Here is a 27,567-nt window from a genome sequence, read left to right on the forward strand (position 1 = left end):
CAGGGCAGAATCACCTTGTCACCTTGAAGAATACTAAATTTCAACAGGAACAATGACTTTTCCACTGCGTTGGTTGGCAAATGGACGCTGGTTGGTAGAGGCATTGCCATGTTCCCCAACAGTTGTTCCCCAAGCTTTTATTTTGTTAAAAAAACGCACAATGCCTGGGCATATTTTTTCTGCTTGCAAAGGATAGAGCATATATACGTAGCTTTGAGTTCAGGTAAATGGGGCACTTGCAAGCCTGACTGATAATTTAAAATTGGTTCTTAGTGTAATTCTTCGCACAATCAGGGTTGTTTAGTTATTGTTGTCCAGTTGCAGAATCATATCTAATGTTGGGCTGCTCTATGTTCTATGTTTTGAAAGCATGGGCTATTACTCTATGTGTTATGAACAGCCAAAGGGACCTGTTATTTGATACAATCCACAAAGTGATCCCAAATATTTGGTATTACCCTGGCACATACACCACATTGCTTATTTGTGTAGTTGGTAGAACATCCTTTTGGCTTGAAAGCAGCATCCTGTTAGTGAAAAATACCATTTGTGTTCTGCATTTGAGCAGTGTGAAATGACTTGCTTCATCTGTTGCTCATCATTTTTGAGACACCTTTATCCCTCCAGGTTATTCTGAGGCAGACTGGGCACTTTTCAGGACTGAAGGTTCTTAGGCCCATTTATGAGTTTACACAATATATAGCAAGCAATAATCTGAAAAGGGGTGGTGGCCATTATCCTGCAGGATAGCTGTGATGTATCTCATTTTGCCATCAAGCTTGCCTTGTGGGCAAATGTCCCAGGCCCTATTTATGAGGTTGCGGATAAGGGCAATCTTCCAGTGCATGGCACTGTAGGAACACCAATATGTATTTTGATCAATGAAAATAGGCTTGTGGTAGACAAATAGAGAACCCGTTGGCAAATTTCTTAACTAACATGTTGAGGAAAGGGAGCTTGTCAGATTGGTCCATTTCAAAGGTCCATTTGATGGGATGGAGCCCATTAAGGTTTGTAAATAATCTTTTATAAGCAGCTGCAGATTCAAAAATAGCAAATATATCATCTACATATTGGAAATATGTAAGGGTAAGGGAGTTATGGGTAATTCCTTCGAAGGCCCGTTCCTCATGGAAACTGATTAAAATTTTACCAAAAGCAGTGCCTAGCAGGCCTCCCATGGTAACACCATCTATTTGGGCACTTATGGTATCGTTAAAGCGGAACTAAACTGCGTGAGTTACTGATTTCTCATGTTCAATGAACACAGGTTCAAACAATGGCGATACATCTAGATTACGATGATAAAGTGATATGGCTTCCTTCAGCAGTATATTAGTGAACAGGCTCTCAACGTCGAATGAGCACATGGACACACCATTGCTCTAGATATGCAAGTCTTTTATAGTCTTGGCGAATCTTCACCGTTTATGTGGAAAACCTACTCAAAACTGGTTGCAGCAATTCACTCAATTATTTGGTCAATACATGTTATGCAGAACCTATCACGGATAAGATAGGGCATAAAAGGACATCAATTTGTGTGTCTTAGGCAGACCATACATAGCTCCTATCAAAGTCTGACAAATGTTTTTCTAACTTGATTTTGGACAGGACTTGACAGAAATCTTTGGATCCTCACTGTCTTCAGGGGATGTCCCGGAGGACTGGAGAATAGCCAATGATGTTCCTCTGTTTAAGAAGGGTAGCAAGGATAATCCAGGGAACTACAGGCCGGTGAGCCTTACTTCAGTGGTAGGGAAATTACTGGAGAGAATTCTTCGAGACAGGATTTACTCCCATTTGGAAGCAAATGGACGTATTAGTGAGAGGCAGCATGGTTTGTGAAGGGGAGGTCGTGTCTCACTAACTTGATAGAGTTTTTCGAGGAGGTCACTAAGATGATTGATGCAGGTAGGGCAGTGGATGTTGTCTATATGGACTTCAGTAAGGCCTTTGACAAGGTCCCACATGGTAGACTAGTACAAAAGGTGAAGTCACACGGGATCTGGCAAGGTGGATACAGAACTGGCTAGGTCATAGAAGGCAGAGAGTAGCAATGGAAGGATGCTTTTCTAATTTGAGGGCTGTGACCAGTGGTGTTCCACAGGGATCAGTGCTGGGACCTTTGCTCTTTGTAGTATATATAAATGATTTGGAGGAAAATTTAACTGGTCTGATTAGTAAGTTTGCAGACGACACAAAGGTTGGTGGAATTGCGGATAGCGATGAGGACTGTCAGAGGATACAGCAGGATTTAGATTGTTTGGAGACTTGGGCGGAGAGATGGCAGATGGAGTTTAATTCGGACAAATGTGAGGTAATGCATTTTGGAAGGTCTAATGCAGGTAGGGAATATACAGTGAATGGTAGAACCCTCAAGAGTATTGAAAGTCAAAGAGATCTAGGAGTACAGGTCCACAGGTCATTGAAAGGGGCAACACAGGTGGAGAAGGTAGTCAAGAAGGCATACGGCATGCTTGCCTTCATTGGCCGGGGCATTGAGTATAAGAATTGGCAAGTCATGTTGCAGCTGTATAGAACCTTAGTTAGGCCACACTTGGAGTATAGTGTTCAATTCTGGTCGCCGCACTACCAGAAGGATGTGGAGGCCTTAGAGAGGGTGCAGAAGAGATTTACCAGAATGTTGCCTGGTATGGAGGGCATTAGCTATGAGGAGCGGTTGAATAAACTCGGTTTGTTCTCACTGGAACGAAGGAGGTTGAGGGGAGACCTGATAGAGGTCTACAAAATTATGAGGGGCATAGACAGAGTGGATAGTCAGAGGCTTTTCCCCAGGGTAGAGGGGTCAATTACTAGGGGGCATAGGTTTAAGGTGAGAGGGGCAAGGTTTAGAGTAGATGTACGAGGCAAGTTTTTTACGCAGAGGGTAGTGGGTGCCTGGAACTCGCTACCGGAGGAGGTGGTGGAAGCAGGGACGATAGTGACATTTAAGGGGCATCTTGACAAATACATGAATAGGATGGGAATAGAGGGATACGGACCCAGGAAGTGTAGAAGATTGTAGTTCAGTAGGGCAGCATGGTCGGCACGGGCTTGGAGGGCCGAAGGGCCTGTTCCTGTGCTGTACATTTCTTTGTTCTTTGTTCTTGTTTGACTGTGCAGTCCTGCTTGACAGTGGGTTCAATGGAAACAAATTTGGATCCATCATTAAGAGTGGTGTGCATTTTGTCAATATAGTCCTGCTTGTTGAGGATGACCATTCCGGTCCCTTTATTAACTTACAGTGTGTCTGGTTGGCCTCGAAGCCTCACAATGCCAACAAACATTCACGCTGTATGTGAAAATCAGATAAATCATTGGCTATCCTGTAATATGCATGTGCTAGATCAGCTAGGCACATTTCCAAGGACTGTGTTTTAATCGAATGCTGGTTTGTGGTAGGATAGCTGGGAATAGAGGGGAAAGGAAATCAGCAAATATTTCTTTCTGTTTGATATGGAATGGAGGCGCACCAAAATTAAAGCCACGTGCGAGAGCAAACTCCTCACTTTCAGAGAGTGCCTGATCATACAGAGTGCCGACAGCATATTAGCAGCATCGTTAATTACATTGCTGAAATGCTTCCACTTAAACGAGTTTACAGAGTGGGCAAGTTTCAATAGGTAGTGCTTATTGGTGCAATCATCGATTGAGGCGAAATAGCAGCACAAACGGATTGAACTGTAAAATGAAAGAAATGTGCTCCACTCGAACCAAGCGTAGCGCAGGGAAGGGCGCAGGTTAGCAATCTTACAACCAATATCTTCAATCTTGTCGATTGCTCACTCAATTGTGGGACTATGTCTCAATTTATCATTATCAATATACATGGAAAGAAACACAGTCATATCCTTGTCTAATATACTCTTGGGAAAATTCGATAGATATCTAATCTGTTCTTAACTTACCTGTGAGCCAAACAATGTTGTTGATAGCCCAAATTTAATCCCATCTCAGGTGTACAAATAAGCGCACAATTTGAGCAACAGGTAAAGTTAGCCTTTTCACACTGCTGCTGTGTAGTAGTGGCACAAGTGATATTTTCCACTAATTAATTATTGTTATTTATTATTATTAACAGGATGACGCTGCCAAGCTAAAATTAAGTCTGCCTACCACACAAATAAATGAGCAATGGGGTGAATTAATCTCAGTGCTGGTGTGATGCCCGGTATGGAGGCCATGTGTGCCCATGTCTGGAGGACTGTGTCAAACAGCACGTCCCGTCAACTGTTCACCATAGGCTGAGTACTAAACATACTTAACCAGCCTGTGTTTTCACAACTCAGAAAATAGTGTCCAACATCAAAGGTGATTCCACAATTTGATGACACTAAACAATCACGATTGTGCTAAGGATTACACTCACAACTAATTTAAGATTACAAGTTGTGTTAGAAATGTGGCTAATTTATTGCCTGCTTGAAGCTACAGATATTCATACGCAGGGCCCTGTCCTGTGCAAACATAAAGAATATGCCCAGGAATTGCACCTTTTCAACTTAAACAAAAGGTTGGGGGATAACCTTTCCTGGTGCATTCCCCATGGAACCAGCCAATATCGACATAGCTAATTTGAATGTAAACAGCTTGGGTGTTTGAACGACTGTTTTCTAGTGTTTTCCCCATGGAAATGCCTCTACTAATTAGAGTCCACTTGCCAATCAATTAGCACTCTTTGCTCAAGCAGTATTAATTATTCCCTTTGAAATTTGGTATACTTGCGGTTCTGTCCTGATGAGTTCAAGACAAAAACTTCGACCAAGTGTCTCTTCTTTTCAGCAACACTCAAGTTCTGTGATACCAAGCAAATATTTATCTTTGTAAAGTAACTTACAATTTCAATAGTGTGCTGTATAACTGCTGCTTTCTCTCTCTAACATCCATCATATTTGTCTTTCAATGAACACCAAGCTTTATTTTACTTAACCACCTTCTTAAAACCTACTTTTTCCTTGTCTAATATCTCCTGAAGTGGCCCCAGTGTCATATTTGAACACACTTGATAAATTATGAGTTATCCTCGCCTAGTAACAATTAGCTGGAGAGGGACAAGGATAAACAAAGCCACAGACCAACTTAGCAACAGTTAGTTTGTTCAAAGATACAGCCTTGGAGGCTAGACTTGAAGTCGTGCCAATGACATATTCCAAACTATTATCAACAACAAGACACTAGTGAATTGCTGACAGCATAAAAAGGGGGGTTTGTGTAGTTTGTGAAAATGTATAATTTGGGTACTATGTGTAAGCATGTTCTTAGTCGACTCTGAATGAAGCAAATGATTATCAAATATGACAATGTCAGTTCAGTTTGTTAAGAATAGTGTACATAATACCCACTGCTCCTTGGTTTGGCAGACACAAGAAAGAATGCTTGTCTACATTCAAGTCTATTTGTTAACTATACTCCACTTCTAAATTGCGTCCTTTCCTGAAGCAAGAAAATCATGTTTGGAACCTCTCAGCATCAACTTACTTTGGTACACTCAAGTGACCAAAAACATCCTTGTCCATAATAACACCACAGTGCATCTCTTAATTCAATGAAATATTTGAGCAACACTATGAATGACCAGTTGTGGTAGTGTACTACAATTGTTGTTAAGCTTACCCTTTCTCCTGTTTGACCAGGAATTCCATCAAGTCCAGGATACCCTGGAGGACCCTGTGAATGATGTTTAAAAAAAGAAATTGTCTAAACACTTTGAATATTATGATTCCTTTCCAAATTCCTTTCCCACACCTTGTGGTGCACCAAGGCAGATTTCTGTCTGTTTCCATAGCTGGTTATTCCTGGAGCAGGTCTCCAGAGGTTCATAACTCGAGGTGGCACCACTCCACATCAAGCATGGCGGACTGGGACTCACTCCCACTGTTAACAACAGCCATTGGTGTGTCGGAAGGGTTTGCAGTTGACACCTAACCTGGTTGGCCGTGTTATGAACGCACCTTCCTCGGCCATCATGTTCTGAGGTGGGATTCAAACCTTGAGGGTCTGGCTCAAAGGCAGGGACGCTACCCACACGCCACAAAACCTCCACTTCGCCCATTTGCTTTTACAGAACATTTGCTGCACACAACACACATACGACAATGAAGGGGCAGGATGGCTGATCATAAAGAGTTTAGCTGCTCACATTGGAACAGCAAAATTGCATTATGATTATCAATGTCATTAGGAAAATTGAGTGGAGTGTGAAAGACCAAGACCCACAGTGCAGGTTAATCTCAAGGTTGCAAAATAAACAGAAACATGCCGATTATTGCAAGTGACAACTGAGGGAGATCAGGGTTTTGTGATTCTGTGAAAGAATGACACATCAAAGCAATATTATAAGACTTAGAGCATTATCCTCCCAAAAAATGACAGATGGTTGCGACATTCCCACCATTTTGTGCCCGGCGCCGAACCCATTGCACCAGGTGCATTGCGGGAGAGTCCCAAAAACGGGCTTCACGGTGGACGCCAAACAAAAAAAGTGGGGGACGGAAAGGGGGAGGCCATGAAGGTGGGGGTGCCTTCAGTGGCCCCATAGCAGGATGTGCGTACTTGGTGGGGGAGGGGTGTTGCCAATATCTGCAGTGTGGTTACATTGTCTGTGGATGGGGGGATGAGGGACCCTTGAGCTCACTTAGAAATCGGGACACCCATGCAAAGATTTCTCAGACGCAATTCAGTGACCCTCTTCAGGCCCGGTGCGGATCCTGGCACAACAGGTGAATCATGTGAGAGCCCAAACTCGAGCTTCGCACCAGGTGCCGTGCTCTTCGTAAGTCACTCGACTGGCTCCACCTGGCATGATCTGGATCTCTCCCGCGTAGAGCAAGATTCAGACCTGCATATTTAAATGAGCGTAATGGCTCATTTAAATACGTGGACACCGAATTCACACGGCGCCGGTGGCTCAATGGTCACACCTAGGAGACCTCGCCAGGGCGCTGTTTAGTACTGGTCCACACAAACGTGGACCAGGTGTAACAGCACCTCGAGGGGTCCCACAGGCCATTGAAGATCCTCGATGGTCGGGGACAGGGCAGGGTGGAACACTAGGGGGGCGATTCTCTGAGACCCGCGCCGGGCCAGAGAATCAACCGCACCCCGACACCGGCAAGCGATTCTCCGAGGTGCGGAGAATCGGCGCATTTGCACCGGCGCGTTTGGCGCGGCGCTGGCCACGGGCCGCTGGAATCGGCGGGGCTGCTAATTCTCTGGCTCGGATGGACCGAGCGGCCGCTCCGACACGGGAGAGTCCCGCCACGCCGTTTGCCCCTGGTCGCTGCCGGCGGCAACACTCCACGAACGGTCGGGGGGCGGCCTGTGGGGGTGGGTGGGGGGCTCCTTCACCGGGGGGGGGGGGTCCTCCGATGGGGTCTGGCCCGCGATTGGGGCCCACCAATCGGCGGGCCGGCCTCTCCCTCCCGGGCCTACTTTCTGGCGCAGCCGGCCCCTGAACACCGCGCCATGTTGGTCGGGGCCGGCGAGCTAAAGAAGTCCCCTACGCATGCGCAGGTTGGCGCGGCACAACTGCGCATTCGCGGGTTGGCGCGGCATCGAGGCTTGAACCGCTCCAGCGCCGTGCTGGCCTCCTGTGGGGGCCAGAATTGCTCATACCGGGCCCAGTTCGTGCTGTCATGAAACGCGATGGTGTTCACGACGGCGCGAACATTTGGCCTCCATATCGGAGAATCACCCCCTAGAACTCCCCCAGGCACACAGGCACCTTGGTACTGCCAGCCTGGCAGCCTACCATCACCAGTGAGAGGCGTGGAAAATTGGGGAAACAAGATCTCACCGGCGAGAATCAAGTTTCCCGACTCTCGAAGGACCTTGGGCCCACATTGCCTCCACAGTTTTCCCTTACAGTGAGAACAAATGATGCACCTAGAGGGTAAAGTTCTTCTTTTAACAAAAAAAGGAGAAGGCCGATATTTTCCACAATTTAAAACAGCTCAAATAGTAGGAGTGCAAAACTTTGAATGCGATTACATTAGCTGGCCACTAATTACCAAAGCAAAGAAACATTCTTGGGTTTCTCAACAGAAGAATTTAATGTCGACCTGGAAAACACCTTGATCATGAATTGATTCAGGAGTCTCTTAAGACTGCTCCAACAATACAACTCGAACTTCTAAAGAACAGCCTCTATCGTATCAATTCTAGCCCCCAAATCAGTTATCTAGCACCCAGTTATCCTTAAAGCTATCACTTAAAAATAAAACACTCATTTGCATTTATGTAGCCCTATGAACATAACAAAACTTACCAAGGTGCTTCACAAAATTATTATTAGTCACAAACTGACAACGAGGCACACAAAGAGATATTAAGGCAAGTGACCAAACAGAGTGGCCTAAGATGTTATAAGGAATAACTTAAAAGGAAGTAAGAAAAGTGGACAGGGTTTTGGAAGGAAATTCCAGAGTTTGAGGTCAAGGTAATTGGCCACAACGTTGAACATCGCCGATTTGTAGGCTTAACGTTGTGAATTAGTCTATCAGAACTGAGCAATGAGAAATGATAACTGCCTGTGGCATCATCACATGCTGCGCAACAACACAGAACTAAATAACCAACTCAAAGTGAGCCCTTCACTTTTGGAGTGGTAGCTTTCCTTACAGGTGGTCCTGGAGGTCCATTGTTCCCTCGATCCCCCCTTATTCCTCCGAAGCCCTGCCAACATGAAAATATATTCCAGTGAGATTCAACAGCAAAGATAACTTTCCTTATAATTAAATAAAAGAGAAGGTGCATTTTTGAATCGACACAAGAACTTATTTGCATTATCATTTTGTACTAATAAATCTTTAATGTCAACAGCAGAATTGGAACATGAGTTTAACTGTGACCCGCATGATTAAACAACCCAGTGAACCCTTAAGAATGCTTACACATATATTGTCATTGCAATTGTCTGCTGAGAACATATAAAATCTTGCAATGCTGCCCTGACAGTGTAAAACAGCGAAATATAACTGATTCAGGGTCAACTGGCACCTTTATGAGCAAGCTGGACTGATAAATATTGAGAAGAAATTGTAGAAGTTACACAGGTATTATTGGAATTGTTTACTTAGTTTCAAGGAGAGGTACAGATGTTAACAAGAGTGATTTTTAACTGTCAGCTATTGCTTTCTTGCCCGAAAAAGTGTCTGGAAATCTGTGCCGCTCACTGTAAGAGTCCTTCCTGTTTATTTCCTTTGTCCCCATTTCTTTGCTTCTATTTTACGGTTTTGATTTATGTCTGGCATGATGATAAGTAAGGCCTAATCCATACGGACCATAATCCGCATGGAAACATGAAAATCTCGGAACGCAAGATCGTTCAGTAGGGAGTTTATTTTTGCAACCTTTCAACGTAAAAATTGTGCATACTCCAGGAAAGGACAATATTACTGCGGATGCATCATCACAAATTTAACTGCTGATCGTTGGCAGATATAGGATTGGGGGAACTTATGTAGTAGGAAAGGAAGGATGAATTGGAAATGTGCGTTTTGTGGTTTGTGTCACATACCTTGTGATGAAACTTCCTTGCAATGACATTTCATCCCTCTAAGCAGGGAGGTATGTAAGAGTCCTTCCTGTTTATTGTTCACATTTGTTTTGTTGTTTGGTTTTGGTCCATGGACCCATAATCGGGATGCGCCTTTAAGCAGAAAACTCAGCTGAAACAGCCTGTTTGCCGGGACACCGTGTATTTTGGAGAGGTGAAACCAGGCTCCTCAGCACTGAGTGGATCTTAGGAACCAGGTTTTGGAGGGCATCAGTTCAATTGTAATAACAATATTAATAATCTTTATTGTCACAAGTAGGCTTACATTAGCACTGCACTAAAGTTACTGTGAAAAGCCCCCAGTCGCCTGTTCGGGTACACAGAAGGAGAATTCAGAATGTTCAATTCACCTAACAGCACATCTTTCGGGACTTGTGGGAGGAAACCGGAGCACCCGGAGGAAACCCACACAGACACAGGGAGAACGTGCACAGACAATGACCAAGCCGGGAATCGAACCTGGGACCCTGGACCTGTGAAGCAACAGTGCTATCGTGCTGCCCACTTGGGGTAGTGTTCTGCCTGACAGTGGTCAGTGATTGGTTCCTGTGCAATGCTTTCTGAGAGCTTTGCAGAAGTCTTTACACCTCAGAAGTGAAAGAAATTCTCTCCCATTCTACCACTCGCCCTCGCTTTCTCTCTTTATAGAGAAAACCATCTCTAAAAGTACCAAAACAAAAGCCTGAACTTCAGAAAGACATTGACTGGAAGTCATCCCAGTGCATCAAGGATCTTTATCCTTTTATTTATATTTTCCTTCTATCTCCCCAACCTATGTAAATAGTCAGTTACATTTTCTGTCCGTTTAATAATACAGTACATAATCAAAGGTTACTTGTGTTTCAAAGTTACAAACCTGGTGACTGTAGTTTATTGGGCTCAACCAAGGACATTGGGTATTTTCAATAAAATCTAATTTCACCTGCGTTGGGACTCTGGGTCAAGTGGGGCTGGAATTGACTGCGCAGTAGTCCACAGTGTCATGTCACTCCACCAACTCAGTGCCACCCAAGGCTTGTCTGATGCAATTTTCCATAGTGCCAGTAAGTGCTTTTCCACCCACCTTCCTGGTGTTGTAGCTTATACCTGAAAATCAGGAGCTAGACCAAGGAGTGTATGCTTCACATATCCTGCCAATTTCCACCAGGCCAAATGCGGCCTAACCAATCGCTCTTAAAGAGACTGCTGGTTGGCTAGAAGGAGAGACACCCTCTTAAGCAGCACCCCCCCATAAGAAAGGTTAAGCGTTGCTGTCCCATTTGAGCCCCTCCCTCACAAGTATCTCCCCTTCCACATCCAAATAGCTCAATCTAATCTTGACACAAGCGGGAGGGTGGAGCAAATTGTTTTGGGTGTAACTTGACATTTGGCTCCAAAACTTAAAGCAATGGTGTTGTGGCAAGGATATCGGTCATGGTCTAATGACACATTGGACTCTGTCTCTTTTCTCGCTTCAGAGTTTTAATGTTCCAGATGCTCATGGAAGAGTGATTTGTTCCAAGTGTCTGAAGGCTGTAATTGGCTTCATGGATACAGAACCTCTTCAATCAATGCCTATTTACAATTCATCTCGAATTACAGCAAAGGCTGCTTATGTCTTTGTGGTTTTTTTAATGAAGCTAATTTCAAACACCTATGACCTCCTCACTGCATAGATGGGGTAAAACCCATTGTCCATGCCTGAATATCCAGTGTTGTTGGATAACTGGGTTCACATTTTCAACCCCTCAGCAAGATCTGAAGACTGAGGGACACAGTAATCTTCAGTCACACTGTTAATGAAGGACATGATAGAAGAATCCCCCTAATGACTGGGCTTTGAAGGACATTGCCAGAAACCAGGCAGCAAATGGCCCACTGAGTGTCTGCAAAACAATTTCAGAGGAACAATGACCTAATTAGGAGTAGCCTGAAAAATAAATCCATGTTCCTGTAAATTTTAGAGCAGAATAGGATTAATCCAGAAAATATATTATAAGGGTAACTCGTGTACAAATACTTACGTAAGGCCCCTTCTTCCCCGTATCACCTGTAACGCCAGATGCACCCTGTGAGAAAAACCAAATATAAAATGGGTATACTTTCCTTCATTGCCGAAAGTGATAAAGTAGACACAAATTCCCACCATGCACTTAACTATTTTCATCAATCTTAGCTGATATCTAAATATGGGACTTAACTCTGTGAATCACCCATTTAATTCACAGCACTTTCGACTGATTGTTGCATACAATACTTATATTTTAATGCTCAGTTAATCTACAGCCAATGTGAATAAACCAATTTGAACATTGGTTGGCAACTGGTCAGAACTGAAGCATTCAGCTGCTTCCAAATTCAGGACCAGCCTTTCAGGACAGATTAAAGAAGAAAGGTAAAGATGCCAGCGTACCTTTTAGGTGTCTGAGTTAAGATGCAGTGTTTGGAGATTTGGAAAATGTCCGATAAAATAATTTAAACATGAGTCGTGGGATAAAAATTCCTGAGTATCAGTGGGATTCACTGAAACAGGCTGAAACCTAATCATTGGGCACCGCAATATTAAGGACATGTTTATACATCCAAAATAAATGTATATTCATCTGTCCCAATATTGGTTCTATCATACAACCAAGTATCTAGGTAATGAACATTAGTATTGGACATTGGAACTAATCAACTGATCTTCAAATTGGAAAATCTCAATAGAATAAACAAAATGAGTTCTGCCGGAAGAGGTCAGTAGTCCACAGAATAAATGCTATGTGTACCATATCAAACTGAGCACACAAGCTGAGAATCATCTTGCTGCAGAACATCATTAACTCCATGATGCTTTCTCCAGTTTGACTCCTTGGATGGGATTGTTCCTCCCCTTCCGCAGAGTGTTCTGCAGTGCAGAGGGCGGCTTGTCAGTGGCCGGTGGTGGGACCTTCCGGTCCCGCCGTTGTCAATGGGGTTCCCTATTGAACGCACCCCTCAGCGCCAGGGAACACCCTCAGATCCCGTCAGCATGAACAGCTAGAACATCCTGCCCCTTCAATCTGCTGTTGGATGCAGGAGACCAACTGTAATAGTTTCAGGTTTGGAACACCCAATCATCCAGGGACCTTATGTCCTCATAACCTAATCCCACTGCGAGTTAAACCGTGAAATCCCAAATGAAACGGTTACAGTTAACACAAAAAAGGTCTTCTTTTCTTCCACGCCAAACATTATAGCAAGTAAAGTTTAAATACAAAGAGTGTAAAATGTTTGTAATCTGTATTAAAAGTACAGAATGGGAACCTGTGTACCAGGCTTTCCTTCAGGACCACGTATTCCTTGTTGTCCCTTTAATCCCTGCAGAGATTAAAACATATTTTGAGTTGAACTGTGTGGAAAACAGAAAACAAGAAAATTCAGACACATTCATGAAGAATGCATTAAAATAATTAAAAAGCCATCAACAGTAATTCTGAATCATGAAAATGCCTATACTGGTTCACTAAAATGGAACAAATTCAGTTAAAACAAACAAAAAAAATCAATAGTAAGCTCCTGTAATTTATGTTAAGTCACAAGTCACTAGAATTACTTAAACGGAAATCAAAAAAGATTTAGCAATCCCTCGCGTCTCACGTACAAATAATTAACTTTGAGGCTTTTTCTTATTCACTAATGGGACCTCGGCATTGCTGGCTGGGTCAGCATTTATTGCCCATCTTTAATTGTCCTTGAACTGAGTGGCGACTCCATTTGAGAGGGCAGTTAACATAGAACATACAGTGCAGAAGGAGGCCATTCGGCCCATCAAGTCTGCACCAACCAACTTAAGCCCTCATTTTAACCCTATCCCCTTAACCCAATAACCCCTCCTAACAATTTTGGACACTAAGGGCAATTTAGCGTGGCCAATCCACCTAACCTGCACATCTTTGGACTGTGGGGGGGAAACCCACGCAGAAAAGGGAAGAACGTGCAGACTCCGCACAGACAGTGACCCAGCAGGGAATCAAACCTAGGACCCTGGTGCTGTGAAGCCACAGTGCTAACCACTATGCTACCATGCTGCCCTAACACTGGGCCTGGAGTCACATGTAGGCCAGACCAGGTAAGGATGGCAAATTCCGTTCCCAAAAGGGCATGAGTGAACCAAATGCGTTTTTCCTCATAGAACATAGAATATAGAACATAAAGTGCAGAAAGAGGCCATTTGGCCCATCGACGTGCAGACTCCACACAGACAGTGACCCAGCGGGGAATCGAACCTGGGACCCTGGCGCTGTGAAGCCACCGTGATATCCACTTGTGTTACCGTGCTGCCCCTCATGATCGACAGATTGTAGATTCCACATTATATTTCGTTTCAAATTTCGGCATCTGCTGTGGTGGCATTTGTACCCGTGCCAGGCCTCTATAGCACTTTGGGTCTCTGGATTACTAGTCCAGTGACTCTACCATTACACCACTGCCTCTCTGCTCTCTGTACCCTGATGGTGAAATACTGTAAGTAGTCAGAAGAGTGGAGTTAGGGCGCAGATTAAAAGAGGGTTGTGCATTTAGTTAGCACTTTTCACCTCCTCACTATGCCAGGAAAAAAACCTCATTGGCAATTAAGTACTTTTGAAGTGTAATCACTCTCATTTTGTAGGCGGACTGTGCATTTGGACTCACAATACTAAGGTTAGCAACAAAAGAGCAGTATCATGTGTTAATATGTTGTATATAGCTATGTTCCCGGTGGCTATTTTTTTTTTGAAACAGGAGACAGCCGGTGGAAACATGAGAGGGTTGAAAAGCAACTTAGGGAGGCGGTGCAAAACAGATAGTTGTGAGTCAACAGCACATTTTATCCAATTCTAATTTCCGTTAGTTTCACTGGCAAAGGAAATCGAGACTGGTGTAAGAAAGATGGCAGTCAGCCTCACTCTAATGTGCAGATCAAGAGATACCTGAGGCATTGGGGTTCATCCCCTTTGCCTCAGAGATCTTGGGCGGGATTATCCGATCCCCCGCCGGGTCAGAGAATCGCCGGGGGGGCGGCGTGAATCCCACGCCCGCCGGCTTCTCCAGCACCGAAAATTCAGTGGGGGCGGGATCAGGCGGCGCGAGCGGGCTCCGGTGTCCTGGGAGGGCCGTGGGGTGATCTGGGCCAGGGGGGAGCCCCCACGGTGGCCTGGCCCGCAATCGGGGCCCACCAATCCGTGGGCCAGCCTGTGCCGTGGGGGCACTCTTTTCCCTCCTGCGCATGGGAATCCCTTCGGCCCTGGCTGGCATGGTGCCAAAGGCCTTTCACGCCAGCCGGCGGGATGGCAACCACTCCGGCGCGGGCCTAGCCCCTAAAGGTGAGGTTTCTCTGCACCTTTGGGGCGGCCTGACGCCGGAGTGGTTCGCACCACTCCATCCCGCCAGGAACCCCCGCCCCTTGGGTGAGCACCGTTCAGCACTGGTCATCACAAACGGGGAGCAGATGGAACGGCACTCTTGGGAATCTCCCAGGGGATTGGAGGGCTCCAGCCGCATGCCCTTTGAGCAGGGTGGTGCCCTGGCACTGCTGGTGCCATCTGGGTGCCAGCTTGACACTGCCAAGATGATCAGATGGCACTGCCAAGCTGGCATTTTTTACGCAAACGGGATTGGACTGCCTGGCATGGTTGACGGGGGGAAGGAGACCCTCCCCTCCCATAGTTCATTGGAGTCGGGGGTGGGGGAGGTCGAGGATTGTTTCAGTGGCCTTGGTGATTGGGCCTCCACCATTTCTCTCACTCCAAAGGGGCGTTCCGGCGAGCAGAGCTCCCACTGTACAAAATGGGGCTATGTGCTGCCTTGGCCGCGCGTTCCCAGTTCAGGCCCCTTGTTCAACATGAGTCAGGTTGAATAGCCATGTGTTTCTCGGCATTGTGAGTGGCCGGGAACATGCGGCTAAACAAGCTCGCTAGGGGACTTTGTTCCCTTTTCGGAGAATGGCGCCCTAAACCTTATCCCTAATCCCTAGTCAGGGATTTACAATATCTAAAATGATCACTAAGCTGGTTTCAAAATTATATTGGAGTTGGGTCAAGGATGTTACTATTGAAATGATTTATGCTGGATCCAACTAAAATCATAAATTAGATTAGTTGCATGATCAAGACAAATGCTCTTTTTCTTTAATTATTACAGTAGCCACCATTAAAAATTGAGAACTTACTATATAATTTATCTTCTTTGAACAGCTAACACACAATCCCATGGGGATGCTATTGAATAGTTCTTCTAAAGAACCAGCACAAACCCCACTGGCCAAATGGTCATCTTCTGCATTGTACCGTTCTACCATTCTGTGACCATTTTGACTTTATGCCATATTAAGCGATTATATTTAGTGTATGTGTGTCTGTCACACTGTCATGCACACATCAATGTAAACCATGTAAATCTCAGTAAATTCACTTACTGCTGGCCCAGGTAGTCCTACTAATCCTCGCTGACCTACACGTCCCTGTTTTAAAAATAAAACACACCAACGTTTGAAACAATTGATCAAAAGAGGTCCTCTGCAGACTGATAAACATTCTAAAATTGGTTCACTTTGCAAAGTATTCTCAATGGTCACATTCATTTCGAAAAACACCTTGGGCAACATCTCCTGCCTATTCAGGCTGCAGAGATCTTCCGGTCCTGCCGACGGTGCACCCCTGCCACCGGTTTTCCGGCAGCATGGGGTGGATTCGATGGGAAATCCTATTGACAGTGGTGGGATGAGAAAATCCCAACGCCAGCCAAGGGCAGGCCGCCTTCTGCCGCCAAGTAACATGCCGCGGGGAGACCAGAGATTCTTGCCCCTTATTTTTAAAATAGAGGAGGTCTTGCGGTGCAATGGTAGTGTCACTGCTGCTGGGCCAGACTTCCTGGGTTTGAGGCCTACACCAGGATTGTTGACCATGGAAGGAATGTTCATGATGCGGCTCTACAGGCTGACGAATGAGCTGGGAGTTCTTTCACCACCTTCCCACTATTACCCAAAAGGAAAAAGGTGTGTATGAATATATGCTTTAAAAAAATTCTTAAACCAGGGAATAGAAGTGACCAATAAGATAACGGTTTAAAACTGAACATTGTAAATGTGATAAAAAATATCTTTAAGCGTTAGATGAAACGTTTGATGCATTTTCTTACAGTCTGGGAGTCAAGAATTAAAGCAAATGTGAGCAGTTTACACAGCAGTCAAGACAATAAATCCAAAAGAGGTTGGTGTGAAATACTGTACTGTATTCGCTGTTAAAAGTGGAGCAGAAGCTTTTTTGAAAAGTGTCATTTGGAAAGCCTGTCCTGGATTTTGGAATGCAAACCGCCAAGGGAAAACATTATAATTACGAAAGAAGATTTTAAAGCGTGTTATGGGAGTGGGGTTTGTAAACTTCCATGTGACAATCATCTGGGGGGGATTCTATTGGGACATCCACACACACATTCACTTGCGGCTCAGAGTGGGGAGTGTATTTGCCCACAGTCATCTTGTATGCTTAAAAGAGATTTTGTGTTAATGAGATTATGAAATGAAATGAAAATCGCTCATTGTCACAAGTAGGCTTCAAATGAAGTTACTGTGAAAAGCCCTTCCTCGGCCACATTCCGGCGCCTGTTCGGGGAGGCTGGTACGGGAATTGAACCATGCTGCTGGCCTGCCTTGTCTGCTTTAAAAGCCAGCTCTTTAGCCGTGTGCTAAACCAGCCCCTATTGTAGATTAAAATAAACTTTTGCAATCCATGTTAATCCTAAAGCCGGTGTGTAATTATTAAACTGAGGGGAGACTAAAGAGGTATTGTATGATAATCAAACTTTTCATGTTTAATAAATGTTTTCTTCCCTGTTGTTAAAAGTAATTAACGGTCTTGTGATTCTTTTTCTCCACGTTTTATAAAAAAAAGTAAAAGTTACGGTCTTTTGAGCCAGGGTTCTATCCCGGGATCTTCCTGTCCAGTTACAACACAAACTGGGATCACAGTAGAAGGTCAATGAGGGATTGGGGTGTGTGATCATGGAGGCTTCTTAGGCAGGCTCCTGGATCGAGAAAGATGGGTGTAAAGGCCCCAACCTCCTGAACCCACCAAATTACTGCCTCGATGAAATCACCAGTTTACTGAATGTCAGGAAACAGGGCCAGGATTCTCCCCTACCCGGCGGGGCGGGGGGTCCCGGCGGGATGGAGTGGTGGGAACCACTCCGGCGTCGGGCCACCCCAAAGGTGCGTATTTCTCCGCACCTTTAGGGGCCAAGCCCTCACCTTGAGGGGCTAGGCCCGCGCCGGAGTGGTTGGCACGCCGCCAGCTGGCGGTAAAGGCCTTTGGCGCCACTCCAGCCGGGGCCGAAAGGACTTCGCCAGCTGGCAGATGCGCATGCACGGGAGCGTCAGCGGCTGCTGACGTCATCCCCGCGCATGCACGGGGGGGTGTCTTTTACGCATCGGCCATGGTGAAGGCTGTGCTCACGGCACAGGCCCACCCACGGATCGGTGGGCCCCGATCGCGGGCCAGGCCACAGTGGGGGCATCCCCTGGGGCCAGATCGCCCCCCCCCCAAGGACCCCGGAGCCCGCCTGCGCCGCCTAGTCCTGCCAGTAAGAGAGGTGGTTTGATTATCGCCGGCGGGACAGGCATTCCAGCAGCGGAATTTCGGCCCATTGCGGGCCAGAGAATCGCCGGGGGGGCCCCCCGCCCCCGCCAAATATCCAGTGCCGGAGAATTTGGCAACCAGCAGGGGCGGGATTCACGCCAGCCCCCGGCGATTCTCCGACCCGGCGGGTGGTTGGAGAAACCCGCGCCAGGTCCGAATAGAGTTAAAATTGAAAACTTTGTAGCTTCATTGTTACATTTAAAGGTCCAACCCACTTCTCTGGATTGGGTTTGTCTCTCACTCAGTGTCTGGCCTCAGTTAGTGCTAGAAATATGAGGGTTTGAGGCAGGTTCCGAACAGAAAACAGATTCTCCAGGCTTTATATCACCCCCCATTTACCCCCCACCCCCTACCCAACAAAATCCAGATCGTCCATTTGAGAAACTGCTGTTGGGACTGAATTGCGAGTGTTCCACATTGACAAAAGCGGTGCGGGTCCCAGATATATTCAGGACTCGTTAGTGGGCTAACACCGGCTTCATGTGGACTAGTGCAATTCTAATGCATGCTGGCAAGTGATACGATGAGGTTGGGATTGACACTGAAGAGCCTGACAAGAAGGAGCTGCATATAGGCACTCCACTCCCCACACACCCTCATCCCACCCAAGAAGATGGCACTGGTTGTGCTGGAGCATGCCGATCCCGTTGATGGATCAGCTTGGGTCAGAGGGTACCTAGGGAGGGTGGCCTGGGGTGGCATCCACACGACCCGTGGCGCTAAGTTCCCAGTGGGCAGTCAGTGATGTGTACAGCTGCATGACTGCCTGGCAGGCTGCAGGAATGATGGTCCATGTCCAGACACCCCGACCACACGGCCCACCTCCTAGTCACACCCCGCTATTCCCCCGGCCCTGGCAGAGACCCCTTGGCCAGCGGCACAACTGTCAGCACACTACTGCGCTGTTGGACAATGTTTGTATGCACTCCTGCACCCTCAGCAGCCACAAACCTGTTTCCCAATTTTAAATACAATTGGTGAACCTCACCATCAGTAATTCCTCCTGGCTGGAGGCCCGGAGAATGCCGTGGAGGAGGGTGGGGGGGGCGGGTCATTAATGATATGACAACGGCATTTAATGTACAATTTGCATGCCCACGCTGGCATGCAGCATAGAACGCATTCATGCCATTGTCAAGGAACGGGAGCATGGCATTCTGTTTCCCACCTAGCGCCGGCCACAACGTCAGCCGGACGAACGTCGATACAGGAGAATATAAACCATGTGGGAAGGTGAGATTACTGGACTTGAAGGTGAAAGGAGCTGTCGAACAAACAAGTCTATAGAAAACAGCAGTGAAGGTTACATACACTGTTCAGCATTTCCTTTTGATACAAGTCACATATAGGATTTTCTCCCCTGATATAATTGCCTTCCTTTTCAAAGATTTTTCTTCAAATAAATACAAACCCTGTGTCCTCTGGGTCCTCGAATTCCTTTGGGGCCATCAGGTCCTCTGTTTCCCTGAGGTAGGTACCAAAAGAAAAGCAAAATCAAAATCACTTGGATAACTTGTAATTTTTATTTTTAAAATTATGACTATTGTTTTTAAGCATAATATCCAATACAGACCCGATCATCTTGTTGGCCTTAATTCCGCCTCCTATAATTTTAACTTGTTTGATGAGGAGTTAGGAATTATTCTCTTGTTTGGTTAAGAGGGGAGAACAAGGTCAGGGGTCAGAAAGATGTATAGTTTTGAATTTGCTCAAATGTGATGGGAAGTTGTGACAAGTCTCTTCTCTGTGATTGGTGGCTTGGTGATCTGACAATTCAGGCCATATATGCCTGCAGTACTCAGATATCGATAGATGATTTACCAGACTGATTCTTTAATGGGATCTGGAGAAGTAAAACTATCGTTGCCAACACCATAACTGGAGGATGACCTAGCTCGACAAGTTTCTGTGTTGGTAAGTGTGAGGGACTAAGACCTCATGTTGTATATTTTTAGAAAGAAAATATTTTACACATGCGTTGCTATTTCTAAAATTCTAAAATTGAACAAAGACCTTTAAAATGGCTCAATCTATATCTGTCTGTTATACTCTAAGAAAAGAACCGATGTGGTAGTTTCAGGAAAATTTGCACCTCGTCATCTCTGAGGAGCTACTAATGATCACCCATGCTCCATACAGCCCGACTTCGCAAAGAGCAATACAAAGGTCATCTGCATTTAATAAACCAGGCTGGCCAGAATGAGATGGAACATCTGCTAAGGGAAAGGTCCTGCAGCCTTTCTTTCAACTGCTAATGACTGAGGCATTCAACAGTCTTTGGAATCCAGGCGATGGATACACACCCTTTGCAAAAATGGTGGGGAGGTGGAAGTTATGTGACATGGGCCCCTGGCTTGTGGAACAAGTAATATTGCCTTGCTGAATTGAAAAGCACAGTCTGCTGTTTTACTATCTAACTAGCAAGGAGTTCTTGACATAGTAAAGGAGCTCTGCCCAGGTTGAATACCTGTCCCCATATACACTTCTCCTGCTGGAAGGTCTGTACCATCACCAACAATTAATCTCTGAATGCCTATGTCATCATGTGAAGTCAACACCACCAGAAAAGCGAATTATACAGTAACAATTTTCAGCCCACCGTCCTCCGTCAAGGAATACCTCATTAGACTTTGATTCTGGACTCTGGAACCCACACTAAACAAGATTTATTTTCTGTGTAGCCTCTGTACTGTAAAACCTTCTTTCCTCTAACCCTCTCATACCTGTATGAGTGTGAAGGCAATGTTGTGCCACCCTTTCGCATTTTGAATATGTGCAGTAAATTAACCCATTTCTTTAGTTCTCCCTATCTCAAGTTTGCAGTGGGGTTATTAATACAACATTGGATCTGACAAAAACCAAAGGGCTGGGAAACACGCTACTGCTTTTAAACCGGGCAACAAATTGAAATACTTTTCTGTTTATGGACAGATAGTGAGCGCAGAAATTAGTGTCGTGTAAATAAATCCCCTCCTGCCCATAGCAGTAAGCTACAATGTTTTAGCACATTAAATTCCAATAGTAGTGCTATTTACACCAGGGATCCCTTACGCATTGGTGTCCGTTGATCTGAACTCAAGCCCTCGAGAACAAAAAGCAAAACATTGCAGATACTCAAAATCTAAAATTGTAGCAGAACACACAGGGAACCCTCAACAGGTGGAGCTGTATCTCTGGAGGAGCGGAAAGCAGAGTTACTGTTTTAGGAAAACGTCCTCTGTCAGAACTGGTCAGAAAGATCTTCAAGCTGGGCTTTCTCCCTCCCCACAGATGAAACCTGATCCATTGAGTGTTTCCAGCATTTTCTGTTTTTATGTCTAGGGATTTTCCTTACAGGGAGAGAGTTTGCACAGTAATCAGACAAATTAAAACAAACATGGAATACTTGAAATAAGACCATTACTAGATTTTTAATCAATTCACTTGTGACACTAATTGACTCCTGCATAGCCTTATAATGAAACAAACACTTATTTATCAAAATAATGCCAGCTATTTGCAAAGTGAATCTGCCAGAATGGGACAAAAAATAAAATGGCATAAATATAAAAATGGGAAAAATATTTAAATAATCCTACAAACATTCAGTTACTTTGATAGTGATGAGTATGACCTTTAGCTAAATAAAATACATCAACTGGCAAGGGACAAGGTTATTACACTGTTTAGTCATTCTTGGTCTTACATTCTTGTATATCTTTTCATGACTTTTGAGCCAAGCATCTCAGTGTTCTTGTAATCTATTTTGGCCAAACTTTACACAATTGGGGGGGGGGGGGGGCAATTTCCTCGGGGGGCAAGCAGCGGCAGATTGCCACCATGTAGCGACAATACCTGCGCTTGAAATGGAAAGCGCCTGTCTCACCTGACGTTTCTGACTCAGGCTGGATGAGACTGGAGAATCGAAGAGCATCCCCAGCTCCAGCGGTGAAATGCAAAAGGAGAGGAGTGAGGGAGGACACACCCCTGCTTTGGACACTAGCTGCAGTAAAGCAGGTGGGTTTAAGCATTCCACTGAAAGGGAGAAGGTAAGTTTGAAAGGTAAGTGAGTGGAATATGGTCGGGGTGGAGGTTCAGACATTGAAGGGGGGAGGGCGACGTAGTTCTCACATCAGGGGGCGTGGTTGGATCAGAGGGTGGGTGTTGTTCGGGTCAGGGGGGTATCGCTCAGGTGAAGGTCATTCAGGTTGCGGAGGGGGTACCATTCAGGTCAGGGAGGATGTCTCTCGGGTCAGGGGGGATGTTGCTTGTGTCGGAGGGGATGTCGCTTGGGTGGGGGTGGCCAAGTATTGTTTGGGTCAGGGGTGTTAGTGGGGAATACCAGGTGGGTGGTGGGGTGGGATCCTTGGGAAGTCAGGAGGTGTATTTTTGGGGGGCTTGTTCTGGGTATTAAATAGTTACTCTGAATATAGAAGTGTGTGTTTTTTTCCCTTCTAACTCTTTCAAGGTAATTATGAGGGGAAAATGGGCAGAACCATCAAAAGTTAGAGTTTAAATCGCCTTGTCAGATAATTTCCAGCCCAGCTCAATTCTCCAGAGGAAGTTAGTCTCTTATGTGGGAACTTCCAAGAGGGATTCCCCAGTGCATCTTTGGGGTACCTCCCAAATGTAACGCTGGGGAGCCAGGAAGTTACGGGCCAATCACTCCATATAGATGTGGAGATGAATTTCTTCAGGGATTGTCCTGTTATCTTCCATAAGTTCAGTGGAACCCTGGAAAATTTTGTAACTACGACCGACATGATTTATCTGGGATTTCTGATAATTTGCTCTTCCACCAAAGGTCTGGTGCATGTGTGGGAGAACCTTCACAGAAATACATTTCAGTTACCCTGTGCAACAACATACAATAGTGCTGAACTCTGAAACTATTTCTAATACAACATGGTCAGTAAAAACAACATTGTCAGTAAAAACAGAAGCAAATAGGGTTTCTCAATGAATATGGTGATTACACCAGTTCGCAAATAGAATTCATATAAGGACCTCTCCAAACTGACCTTAGATCCTACAGGTCCTTGCTGCCCTTGAAGACCCATGACTCCGTCATCACCCTGAAAAGATGTTCCGAAATAGTGAATATCAAACAAATACACATCGTATTTTCTCCTGAAATGAGGAAATACCAATATTGTATGCAGGTACCCTGACTACAGTGCAGCAGAGAGCAAATTTGGAGTAAATGCTTCTAAATTCAACTTTTTCCCCCAGAAGAACAAGTGTCTACCAATGAGGAAGCTACTCTTTCTTCTGATTCCAAAGTCCAAATTTTCATAAAGTCAGAAGGGCCCCGTGCCTTATTCAAGATGGAGCTGGAACCCGGAATCGAGAAGTCTATCTCTAGTATCCAGCATCTACCATTTTCAATTGGTGGGGACAAAGAGGTGGGTCGGATGTATTGCTCACACTTGGGAGTTCACAGAGGCAGCATCACATTTAAGAGTGCAATTTTGGTCACCCAGGTCAAAGAATCATGTAATTCACAGTGCAGAAGGAGCCATTCGGCCCATCGATTCTGCATCGGCTCTTACAAAGAGCACCCTACTGAAGCCCACGTATCTACCCTAGCCCCATAACCCAGTAACCCCCACTTAACATTTTTTGGACACTAAGGGCCAACCCACCTAATCCGCACATCTTTGGGATGGTCGCTGAAACATATGCTGTGAGCTTTACAAATTTGATTGAAAGGTCTAAACCTACTGGAGTTATTTGGAGAGGTCAGGTGCACCTTTGACATTATTAAGAGTAGGCATGTATGGGCATAAAAATTGGATAAGGTCTGTGGAATTGTCAAGCTGTCAAGTATTTTAAATCCCCTGCTTTTTAAACTTTGAAAATAAAACAGCCTGCAATTGAAAAATAAAACGGTGCTTGAAATTCAATCGATGCTTGTTGACACAAGACTAAATGCTATCACTGTTGTATTTCTGCTTGGCTATCACAGTTTGATTGACAGCTCCAAGTGGCCATAAATAGATTAGTTGACTTTGCTGTCGGGCTATACATACATATCTTTGTTTTTACCAGGGATTAAATGTTTGAAGAGATTTAAATGTATTGAATGGACTTTTATTGATTCGATTATTCTATTTAATATAGTGAAGTTTACTTCAAACTTTATTTTATTTTGCCCCAGCAAGGTTTCTGAGGTCTGTCCAGGGTGGATTCTGGGTAAGTTGGCTTTGAGTTTGGAAGGACAAAGGTGTGAATGAGTGGGTATGGGTTGACATGAGTTTGCAGTAAAGATGCATAGAGGTGATAAAAGGCCCTGGGGTGGGGGGAGGGGGGGGTGGGGGGGGTGGAGGTGCATAGTTTGGCATGGAGGATAGGAAAGGCCATGGGGGTTGAGACTGTGAGTTGGTATGAGGTTGAATGATGGGATATACGGCATGTGGGGAGTATGTTAGGTGAGAGATAAAGGGTTCTTTTTTGTTGTACTGCTATTATCACAACCAGGACAAAGTCCCAGATCACTGAAGCAGGTCTTTGAAACAACCCACCTCTGCACTCAGCAGCTGTAACTGCTTCCTCACTGTTTCTTGGGTCGATGGGCCTGGCTCCGGTTAGCACCTACCGCCCCCCAGAATGAAAATCCGCAGTTGGGTCAGCTTTGCTCGAGTCGGGTTTGCGGAGTGGGGAAATTTTCTGACTCTGTGTACCTAACATGGGAGCGAAAAGAAGTGCCTAATATTCTGAGCAACAAATAATGGGAAATAAATTGAATGTGACATTGTGAACACTCGGATTTAGGAAGATTGGTACTGGAGTAGGCTATTCAACCTCTGAAGCCAGCTTAACCATTCAGTGAGATCACAGTTGATCAGTGACTCAATATCCACCTTTTCCCCAAATCCCTGAAGACTTTTGATCAGTAAAGGAAATTCTCAATTTTAAACTTGATATTTTCATAAGAGAGTACTAATCTTCCCTCACCTGGTGCATGCAGAAATGTTTCCTAATTTCCCTTCTGTTAGGTCTGGTTCTAATTTATGGATTATACCCTCTAATCCTAGACTCACCAAGATAAATAGTTTGTCTTTCTCTACCCCCATCTGTTCCCCTTAATATCTGAAATTTCCATTCAATCGGCCTTTAACCTATTAACCCATGGATACGTGAGTATAAATCCCACCATGACAGCTGGCAGGATTTAAATTTAATAATAAATCAAGAATTTTTAAAAACTACCTTCAGAATCGGGACTGGTCTCCGCTGGTACTAGGAACAGCGCCCCGCCATGAGTCTCTCTCCTTACCCATGCATTTAAATGCATGGGGGGAGAGCTTGATGGATTCCATTGTCCGGGTGGCCCAATCCCAAGGTCCAGTGGCAGGTCCCCCTCTCCCCCACTCCATTAGAGACCCATATCAGTCACTCCTGCCTGAAAGCTGAAGAGCAGTCCAGGCAGTACAGTGAAAAATCACTGCATTTTTACTTACCCTTCCCTAACATCTGCTGCCTCAGACAAAAATGTTTAAAGTAGCAGCTGTTACAGGTGTCTGATTGGGGTGACAGAAGAGGGGGTCTGATGGGGGAACGGTTAGGGAGGGGGTTGGGTCACTCTCATATGTGAGTGCTGAGGAGGGGAAGGGGGAGGATGCCCCTACTTGTCAGAGAGAGGGGGGTTTTGCATTGTGCAGGTGGAGGGGGGGTCTTCCTATTGACTTTGGCGGGCATCTCAGTTACGTACTGACCCCATTGACTCACCTCGGGGTCCATTGTGTCAGGGCCACGCCTGGGGAAATTGGACAAAAGCCAGCCCGGTGGATCTCCCACTGTGGGATCAGTGCATAATGTGGGGGGGATTCAAGTTTCCAGCCTGCTAATTCAAATTAAATTGATGCAATCACCGATTTGCATTCGCCCGCCGGTGTGGGATCGGAGCATCTCAGGTGTCAAACCCGCTCCATTCTCTGCGGATCGGGAATCCCGATCCCGCCGTCTGGCAGTGGAGGATCCAGGCCTATAACATTTGAGATCATGAGGAATCAGCATAACAACTGTAATATGTTTCTATACATATTTGCCTAAACTCAGAGCAAATCCTTTAGTTAATATTCAATAATTCTAAGTACAAAAAGGTTTTTCTTCACAAGATAAGTTAATTAATAATGATGTCGGTTGCTCGGCCCATCTGAGTTTGTCCATCTTTCATTCAGAAATTCGAACGAAGGCCCAACTCGTAGCACAGGCTGCAATTTATAAGTGAAATTATGTGGTGAATGGTTAGGTGGCGACAAGTTTGGATCTTAAATGTCGACACATTGGACGATGAAGTGAAGCCTAATGGAGCCAGCAGACGCAGGGTTTTGAGGCCTTCAGAAAGTAGTAGAGCAGGAGAGTGCTGATTTCAAATCAACAAGGGTGTAAGCAGAATGAAGAGTGTTTTTTACAATATTCAAATTAAAGAGTGATAGTTATACAGATTCTAATGCCTGTGAAATGAAAGGAGAAAAACAAAGGAATTCAATCTTTCTCCATGTTCAAGTTCTCTGAGGTACTCACTTCAGGTCCAGGTAGGCCATGCTGTCCAATATGCCCAGGAAATCCAGCCATTCCAGTTGGCCCTCTTGGTCCTGAGAATCCTCTTTTACCAGGTGGCCCAAATGGCCCCTAAATATAATAAAATTCACAATCAGATTGTTCTGTTGTTTCTTGGCTACTTTCTAAAGTAAATTATATGAAATATTGCATGCTTCTGCATTAAATTATATTGCCATGTCTCTTTCTTTTTTTTTTCCTTTCATGTTTCAACACGCAAATTGTTCAACAATTGGGTGCCACCTGACATTCAAATTTCTTGCAGTGTGAAACCTTCATGGCATATTAATTCAATACGTGCTAATGTGACTGCTACAGTTCTTCACATGCAACCTAGTTTTTCATGGCAAATAGGATCCTTAGAATGATCAATAGGGACTACATTACAAATTCCTCGACAGAGCTGAAACAGCTACCAATCTCCAATTCTCAGTAAGTTAATAGATGGAATTACCCTGTATTTGTCACAATGCAACAACAGGCAGGAACCATGGCGTTGGAGCCACCGGCAGCCATATCGTTGGGAACATAGAGCAAAAAACCTCAAGGGGCGGGACCCTGACATCAAGCAGGCGACCAGCGCCCATGACATCACGTTGGCGGGGTCGTTCCCTCGGCATCACATTGGCGATCAGGTTCTGACTGAGCCCACCCCGCCAGCAACTTAGTTTCTTAAAGATCAAGGCGCCATTTTTAAAGGCCACTCTAGTGCACAAAGCTTCACCAGGAAACGTGCTCCATGCACCTCCACCCAACCCTCACGCAAACTCCCCTCCCTGGCACTGTCCCCTGGCGCTCCTTAGACACTGCCCCCTGCCATTGCCTGGGCCTGAATTATTTAGAGGTAGA

The 27,567-nt window shown here is 45.2% G+C and overlaps 1 protein-coding gene across 4 annotated transcripts in view; it reads right to left on the reverse strand.

Annotated features, from left to right (window-relative positions):
- Nucleotides 1-27,567, reverse strand: part of LOC140399099 (uncharacterized) — a 484,003-nt gene that overhangs the window by 107,648 nt on the left and 348,788 nt on the right. For all 4 annotated transcript variants that reach the window (XM_072488263.1, XM_072488261.1, XM_072488260.1 and 1 more), the window contains 8 exons: nt 26,683-26,790; nt 23,175-23,228; nt 19,586-19,639; nt 15,957-16,001; nt 12,827-12,880; nt 11,563-11,607; nt 8,623-8,676; nt 5,617-5,670 (listed from right to left, as the gene is read on the reverse strand). In XM_072488263.1, the coding sequence (XP_072344364.1) occupies nt 5,617-5,670; nt 8,623-8,676; nt 11,563-11,607; nt 12,827-12,880; nt 15,957-16,001; nt 19,586-19,639; nt 23,175-23,228; nt 26,683-26,790 (468 nt within the window). The remainder of the gene's footprint in view (nt 1-5,616; nt 5,671-8,622; nt 8,677-11,562; nt 11,608-12,826; nt 12,881-15,956; nt 16,002-19,585; nt 19,640-23,174; nt 23,229-26,682; nt 26,791-27,567) is intronic.

This window comes from Scyliorhinus torazame, chromosome 22, assembly GCF_047496885.1.
Source record: "Scyliorhinus torazame isolate Kashiwa2021f chromosome 22, sScyTor2.1, whole genome shotgun sequence".
NCBI lineage: Eukaryota > Metazoa > Chordata > Chondrichthyes > Carcharhiniformes > Scyliorhinidae > Scyliorhinus > Scyliorhinus torazame.